This window comes from Taurulus bubalis (genome assembly GCF_910589615.1).
Source record: "Taurulus bubalis genome assembly, chromosome: 1".
NCBI lineage: Eukaryota > Metazoa > Chordata > Actinopteri > Perciformes > Cottidae > Taurulus > Taurulus bubalis.
Genome location: NC_136589.1, coordinates 3,591,960 through 3,600,585, shown reverse-complemented (window position 1 = coordinate 3,600,585; position 8,626 = coordinate 3,591,960). Strand labels below are relative to the sequence as shown.

The 8,626-nt window shown below is 46.0% G+C and overlaps 1 protein-coding gene across 1 annotated transcript in view; it reads left to right on the top strand.

Moving 5' to 3' along the window:
• Positions 1 to 7,517, top strand: part of cntnap5a (contactin associated protein family member 5a) — a gene marked incomplete at both ends in the record, with an annotated part of 95,738 nt that extends 88,221 nt beyond the window's left edge. Inside the window, 5 exons of the mRNA XM_079229722.1 lie at positions 1,219 to 1,352; positions 2,314 to 2,401; positions 2,511 to 2,711; positions 5,884 to 5,958; positions 7,324 to 7,517. Of these exons, the coding sequence (XP_079085848.1) occupies positions 1,219 to 1,352; positions 2,314 to 2,401; positions 2,511 to 2,711; positions 5,884 to 5,958; positions 7,324 to 7,517 (692 nt within the window). The remainder of the gene's footprint in view (positions 1 to 1,218; positions 1,353 to 2,313; positions 2,402 to 2,510; positions 2,712 to 5,883; positions 5,959 to 7,323) is intronic.
• Positions 7,518 to 8,626: the final 1,109 nt, after the last annotated feature.

Below are 8,626 nucleotides of genomic sequence, written 5' to 3'. Positions count from 1 at the left end.
AGACCGGGAATTGTAATATTGACCCGGCTCCACTTGACAATGCATAGCTATCTGACTGTTTGATCTGCCAGCCATTGTGTGTGCGTGGGAGGAACACTGAGCACATATTGACTTTTTTTTTTTTTTTTTTTTTTTCTGTGTGGGAGCGAAAGGCTCAGAGATAAATATTTGTATCTCTCAAAAAGCAATTGAAGAAGTTTAGATATAGCGGTCTATTTATATATATATATTTAGAAGCAGGCCACATCATTTGGGTGGATCGGTGTATTCTCTTCTGCTTTTCGGCATCATAATGCGATGCTCGCATATTTGGAGCCTCGGAGTCATGTCAGTGGACTGGACTCCTAAAAGTTACGCGAGCACAGCGCTGAATGCCTCATTATGAAGCGCTCCGGTGGGAATGTCTTTACAGAGCTTAACCCTCTGAACCCCCACAGTTTTGGGGCGTTTTCTTTGTTGCTCCGGTTACATTTTACTGGCCTCGTTTGTCACTGCAATATATATATATATATATATATATATATATATATAGAGAGAGAGAGATATATATCTATATATATATACAGTAGGTCCTGCAGCTCCATGGTAACAGCATAGTCATGGCTAGAAGCTGAGGGAACTCAAACATGTCTTTTGTGCAGTATAATAAGTTACAATGCCATAAATCAAAAAATATATCAACCAAAAATGGGAAAACAATGGAATCTATACATCAAACATTTGCTAATGTTGTAAAAATAAATGGAGGCTCTGCATGCTTTGCACATCGAGTTATTCACATTTTTACAACCTCTCCTTGCGGCCTCTCCTCTCTGCTCAGCTGCCGGCGGTTCAGTGGAGGTTTCATGGGATTGTTGTCACGTGACCGTTGGTCTCAGGAGGATCCGTCACGGCGTCCTGGCGGCGCCGAGGAGCTCAGAATTTAGCGTTGTTTTTTTACAGAATCCGGTGAAAGCAAACGGTTCATTCGCCGGTGAGATTTTAAACGAGACGTGTAGAATAAAATGTTTTTGATGAAATATTCATCGCGCGATGCGTTGGAGAACAGTCGGGAAAGGTGAGCGCCTGACGATTATGATGGTTTTCACAGCGTCTGGCTCGGATTAAACGGTGGAGTTTTGGGCGGCTGTTCAAAGAAAACATGTTTTTTTATGCATCCCGCCGGCGGGTTTGAGCTTCAGAGGAGAGCTGACGTGTCTTTTCACGCTTTGTGTGCAGGGAGTCTGCAGATCTGGTATCACCTTCAGACCGACAGGAGTCCCGACGTGTTCAGCCCCGTCGTCACCAACCTGGCAGACGCCCGACTGCATCGGATCAGAATCCACCGAGTGGGGAAAAACCTCTACGTACAGGTACAGCACCACTCTGATTCCTCTGATCCATCCAGAGAAGCTCGGCTGTCTTGTGATCAGTGTTGACAACGGTGCTCATAGCTGGCAAACTCATTTTAAATATACAAGCGTAATATTTACTCAAAGACTTTCAGCTAGCAGTGATATCAGATCCCAATTAATTTCAGACAGGATCATGATCTTATCGCAGTCATTTTTCACTGCAGGGTTTAAACTGTTTTGAAAGTTACTAAACAGTACAAGCAAACTAATGTCTCCATTAAAAACAGACCAGATTCCATTCACAATTTCAACACTTCAAAGTTTATTGAAGGTTTTTATTCGTCAATTTCCTTTCAGCTGCTTTTCAACCCGTGAGATCCGCCGCACAGCGCTAATTCACTAAGAAAACACCTCACTTTTAAAGCCTGTTAACGACATTCCCTTCTCACAACAGCGTGGTGAAGCACATTAGGAGTTCTTTATTCAAACTAAATCATGACGGCTGTATTAGCTGCATGCCGGATGAATCACAGCTCACAGGAGCTCCTCTTAAATTACCATGTGACCGGTTGCTGAGCAATTTAATATTTTTTTGTACGTGCGTTACATCACTTTTTTTCCTCCGGTCAAGCTCAGAAACAACAACAAACCCACTGAATGTCAGCTGCAGTGAAATGGATTCTTCGCCGTGTGATCTGCTGCTTTCTTACATCTGGCTCTGTCGGCATTTTTTAATCAACGGAAGTGGACGCAATTAAAATCACTGCAGTGTTTTTATTGCAGATCCTCAAAGTTAAGTGACGCAACTGAGTCAGCACGAGAAGCACAAGGTCTTCAGAGCTGATGCGGGTGTCACGAAGCCGTAGAGAAGACCGGTCTCAATCTATAATGTATTGAAACGCCGCCGCCGCTGCTGGTGTTTCCTCGGTTTAGATTTCTCGTAATTGCCTTGTTATTTGATTTCTCTCCACTCAACCAGATCGACCAGGACATCCACAGAAAGTACACACTGTCATCCGAGGCGGAGCTGATCTTAATCAGATCCCTGACATTGGGCAAAGTCACCAGTAAGTCCCTCCCTCTCCGCTCGCGTCGCCACCAGTCCGCTGTGCTGCGGTTACCGTAAATGTCACTTTTTATAACGGCGCGCTCGGCTCTCTCTCCGCGTGGCTGCAGGGCGGGAGAACCTGGACGAGGACGTGACGCAGGCGGCCTCCAGGGGCTTCGTGGGCTGCCTCTCCTCGGTGCAGTTCAACCACGTCGCCCCGCTGAAGGCGGCGCTGACGAACCGCGGGAGCTCGCTGGTCACCATCCGGGGTCCGCTGGTGCAGTCCAACTGCGGGGCGCTGGCGGAGTCCACCTCGCACACGCTGCAAGGTCAGAACACACACACACACACACAAGCGCGTTTAGCTCGCCCACACACACCCACCCACACACTACATGATCGATAAAGCATGCATCAGTTGTTGTTTTTTTATAGTTTTCTGCAGGCCTGCAAGTGAGATGAGAAAGGTGAAAGTTCCTAAACTAATCAATTAGTACAAATATCTCCAGTTTTTTATTCTGCAAGAGTTTTCTGATGAGAAAGAGTTGACACATTAATCAACATTAAATTAAATGGAAAATTGCAGCCCTAATTTCTCATTGGGAATATAATTATGACTCTATTAGGTCCTGTATTAGATGCTACACGGGCCCAGGGTTCGATTCCCGGGCCGGACGGCCTGTGAGGAGTTTGCATGTCCTCCTTTGTGTGAGTGGGGTTGTCGGTCTTTATCTCCAGAGATAATCAGGCAACCTGCCCAATGTCAGCTGGGATCAGCTTCCCGTCTCTGAACAGGATAAGCGGTTAAAAGATAAATGCGGTTTATCGATAATGCAGGATCGACGGGATTATGGATGGATCGAAATGCGAATCCCGGACTCAGCCCTGGCACGTGGGGTGCTGCATGATCAATCCTGGTTATGAAGTGACCTAGTTTAAAAAAAAAAAAAGAAGCCTAAAAAAAAATATAGCTGCAATAACCCACTAACGGGTCTTTGTGTCGCAGCCCCCCAGGCGTTCTGGAGATGAACAAATCAACTCAAAGCAGAACTATCAGTCTAATCAGCCTCCTGCAGAGCTGCCATTGCTTTTTTTAAAAGTGACTTGTAACTTGTGAATTGAGTTTCCGTCTCTCTCTCTACACCAGACACCTTCCAGCAGTGTTTTCCAGTCAACTTTCTGAGAGAACAACCTTTTCTACCAAAGGAGCTGTCGACGGCAGCGCCTTAACAGTGACGCTGTGTTTTATTTATCTGTGTTCCTTCTGTGCCCTACAAGCAGCTTTATGGTTTGAGCTCCTTAAAAAGTTGCAGCGACGAACGTCTTGACATGAAAACGTAGTATTCTGGCCGGACAGGCTCTGTATTTAAATATATATCGTAAAAAGCCGTGAATACATTTTTCAGACGTCGTCCTAATTGTCCCGTCTGTCGAGGCAGCAGATTGAGCCGGCGGAGGCTCGGATGAGATTCTCTCATTTAGAGCACAATTAGACACTTTTTGGCAGCGGCGCGGCTCATCTCGTGGAGCTTCAACACCAAACAGACACTCGCTTCAGGCCTCGTTCGCCGTCACGACGCATCCAGTGTGACGCTTTGACACGGGTTGAATGCGTCGGCGCACATCAGCCAACCCTCCATCATTATTATTATCATCATCATCATCATCAACAACAACACCCCCCCATGCGTGTTTCTTCGTTTTTTTCGGCGTTTAACTACCCGGAGAGAAATACAGTGGAGCCAAAACGTCAAAAGAAGAGAAGTGAAAACTATTTCATTTTCCTTTGTGTCCGAGTGACTAATGGGGACAGCGATTGTTGAAATTGCTCCGGTGTTGAGGGACAGCGGGCGCTAAACGGCGCGACTCCTCACCGCCAATGCAAGTGCACTAAAAATGCTCCTTGTTGCCAGGAGGAGAGTGTGTTTGATCAGATTTGTTTTGTGCGTCAGCCCTTTGTGATGGAGCTGCTGCTGCTGCACACAGCTGCCGTAACGCAACGGTGTAACACCCTGTTTTTTTCCATGTGTGTGTTTTGCCAGTGTTTCCTGATTGTTTATTCCCTTCGCCTGTTCTCGTCAGACTCAGACTGTGTGATTGATAAGCCCCGCTCTCATTGTTTCCACCTGTGCCTCGCTGCCTCTCTTCCCCTGTGTATTTAGTCTGTGTCTTCCTCTGTGTATTTAGACTGTGTCTTCCCCTGTGTATTTAGTCTGTGTCTTCCTCTGTGTATTTAGTCTGTGTCTTCCTCTGTGTATTTAGTCTGTGTCTTCCTCTGTGTATTTAGTCTGTGTCTTCTCCTGTGTATTTAGTCTGTGTCTTCCTCTGTGTATTTAGTCTGTGTCTTCCTCTGTGTATTTAGTCTGTGTCTTCCCCTGTGTATTTAGTCTGTGTCTTCCCCTGTGTATTTAGTCTGTGTCTTCCTCTATGTATTTAGTCTGTGTCTTCCCCTGTGTATTTAGTCTGTGTCTTCTCCTGTGTATTTAGTATGTGTCTTCCCCTGTGTATTTAGTATGTGTCTTCCCCTGTGTATTTAGTCTATGTCTTCTCCTGTGTATTTAGTCTGTGTCTTCTCCTGTGTATTTAGTCTGTGTCTTCCCCTGTGTATCTAGTCTTTGTCTTTCCCTCGTCAGTGTCAGGATTGTCTTCTTTGTCTCCCATATCTGTACGTCGCCTTCGAGTTGTAGTTTTCTAGTGTTTGTTTCCCGTACTAGTCTTTATCTTTGTTTGTGATGATTTGTGAGGATTTTGCCCTCCACCTGGCCTTCTGTTTCCTCTGCCTCTCACACCCGGTCGTGACAGACGGAGTCTCTCTCTCCATCTTATTCTTTAGTTAATCCAGTTCTTTGTCTGTTATTATATTTTGACCTTTATGCAGGTCTCAAGACCATCGTAAAGTCAACAGTCAGGTCTGTGCTTGGCTGTAGTTTTCCTGTATGTGCACACAGGGTTCAGCCTTCGCTCGTGGTGAATCTAGGGGACAAGGAGTGATGACGCTGCAGCCGCTAAACGTTCTGCAACGTCATCACTCGTTCTCTAAATGTTCTCTGACAGGCTCAGATTGTTATTATTAGTGTCTGGCAACATTATGGGAAGAACCCTGCAGAGGAATAAAATGTTCTTTCTTTAACCTTTCTCTTGATCCGGTCTGTTTGTGAACATATACAGTCGTGACGTTGTTAAAACAGTTGTTAAAATGTGTTATTGCTCTGCGGGGTTCTTCCCATAATGATGTCAGACACTTGTAACCACGGTCCACGGCAGCAAGGAGAACATTTAGACGGTGAGGAGTTGCCTCGAAAGATCACATTACCGCCCGGTTGGCAGCTGCCGCCTGCAGCGTCCTCCCTCCATCACTTCCACACGAGAACATGAGGAAACAGGGTCCATCTTAGGGAAGAAATGCCAGAGTCACCATTTAATTTGGTATTACACAATCGTGTAAAACAGACAACCAGAGGCATGATGACGGCACACTAATGTCTGTTTCTGCTCCTCCAGATCAAACCGTAACAGCCAATAAAGACAAGGAGCAGCACGGCAGCAGCACCCAGAAGGATTTGGCCGTGATAGCAGGTCTGTTTGTTTGTTTCTTCCTTTGCTTAATTGAAAACGAGTCCCAACTGTTTGCTATTTGTCATTCCCTCTATTTGCCTCCATCTTGATCCTTTTTCTCCTTCTCCTGGTCTCTCGGTAACTGCGTCTGAGCTCAGGTTCATTTTCATCACTGCCACTCACGCAGCTTTGCTTTGAATTGGAATTGACGCCGATGATGATGATGATGGTGATGATGATGGTGATGATAATGTTTGAGGATCTCTTTGCGCTTTCCAAACAGGGAAACATTGCTTTGTATTTCCGTCTCCTTGCACGTCGCGTTTGACAAAAGAAAACGCCCCCGAGCTGATCAGCAGGATCAGTGTAAGACCAATAAAATCATTGCGAAGAATAGTTTAACATCGGGAGAATACACTTTCGCTCTGAGCCCAAATGTAACAACACAGTTTGATGTATAGGGGGAAGAGAGGTAATTGCTTTCAGGGGGAGTTGGTGGATAATAAATGAACTGGTGTTTATTTTATTTGCACCAAACAGGAGCCCAGGAGAGTCTCATCAACACCCGCAACACCGCAGATAAGTTGAGATCCAGCTTGTTAGGAGACGCTGCTTTAAGAAGTCCTCCATCAATGCTGAGATGACTAGATACAGACACAGTATTCATGAAATATGAAAGGTATCATCATATCTTAGCGTGCCTAACATACTTATTCGCTTTATTGGTGAGAGTTAGATGCGAGTAGATGGATACCAGTGAATTGACAGGTGATCAAGACTTTATGTGCAATGAGTCCAAGTCTAGGTTCTTCACCAATGGATTTTATATTTCATCTATTTTTTTAAGCAACTTTTGAGTTTGAAAACCATTCTAAATGCATTCATATCGCCTATCAAAGTCCCCATTCATTTAAAATGGCCATTGTTTCTTTTATGTAACGATATCGGTATGACCATCATAAATTATTTCCCTCCCTTCCGCTGGCGCTCATCGATGGCGAGACGTTTTCTCCTATATACCCTGAACAGCTTTAATTCTGCTGCTGACGCTGTTAGGCAACACAGACTTTTCTTTATGGATCCCAGACAGCAGGACTTCACTATAGGACACATGGGGCAGCGTCTTAGCCCCATATGGTGTTGTTGGGGCCAATTAGCAGTAAGCTGGTCAGGTACACAGCCGTCTGTTTGCTAGAGCTGACTCGTACGAGGCCTCCGTATGGGAACAAGAGAAAGTTTACATAAGAGTTCGTAAATGTCCCTGCAATGAGTTAGGGGTTAAAAAAAAAAGCATTTTGACGTTGACCCTGGCCGGCTGCACCCCTCCCCCTCCCTCTCCCTTCCCCCCCGGAGTCCGCTAATGCGTCTTCCCTGCTGTGTCCTCAGGTGTGGTCACAGCGGTGGTCTTCATCGCCGTGTGCGCTCTGGCTGTGATCAGCCGCCTCCTCTACCAGCAGCGGCGGGCCCGGAGGAGCGGCAGCATCAAAGAGGAGAACAGGTCCGGCGTGTACACGGACTACAGGACAGAGCTGCACCTCCACAACTCAGTCAGGGAGAACATGAAGGAGTACTACATCTGACCGCCCTCTGTGGACCGGAGAGCCACGGACTTACCTCTCTCGTACGAAGGAATAACAGGTGGACGTGCCGCTGCAGGATTTATCCTTTTTCCTTTTCTTTTTTTTTCGACAAAACACCCACGTGCCCTGGAAGCGAGTCTCCCAGGGACACCGCAGCCTGTAGTCCACTCTCGTGATGCTCCGGCACAAAGCAAGTGGTCGAGTCTTCGCAGCTGTTAGTGTATTTGATGTTGGTGAAACTGTCCGAATCAAGCTGCTGTGTCGTTGCAAACATTGTGTAAAGCAAAAAGGTGAATGTTCTGCAAGGGAGGGGAGGTAACGATGAAGACGGGACACCGAGCGACAGCTGCTGTCCATCCTGAACGCGCACAACTTAAAAGCTTTTGTTTGGAAAGCCCCCCCCCCCCCCTCCCCTCCCTTTCAAATGCGCGATACGTGCGCACTTCGGCGGGACTCACTAAATTGTACTTTTGCGAGTCGGGAAAAGTAGGCCAGGCCTGTAAGATATGCGTGCATTCGCTGCTGTCTTTGTTTTTTCCAGTGGTGGTGAATGTTCTAGAAGAAGAAATCGGGGGGGACAACACTGCCTATACTGTATGAGTGCCTAATTTGCATACAAGTTTTTATTTGAACATTTTAGAAGTTATTCATGTGATTCGCACAAAAGCAATCGCATTTACATAGAGAGGAGCTTATTGTCATTCAGTTCTGCAAAAACCCGTTCTGCATAGAATAAAGAAAAAAGGAAAGTTGAGTTCCCCACTCATGCACAGCGCCAGCCTGCCGGTTGACCACCAGTGATGCTTCTCTCCCCGCCTGTTTGCAGCCGCATGGAAACTGACAAACCCAAATCCTGTAATCTTCTGTCAACTGGATGCGAACCGGATCCGTAACTCAGCACGTTCAAGTGTTTCAGGTTTTTCCAAGTCTTGTCCCCAAAAGAAAAGAAAGAAGCATTGCACACCATTCGGACCTCATTTATTTTATTATAGGGATTTATAGCGGATGACTTTGAGGATTTTATTTGATTGTGCAAATTCTGCTTGTGTATTTTTTTTTTTTTAAAGGTGCAATGTGTAAGATCCGGCCACCTGCTCCGAGCAAATAGG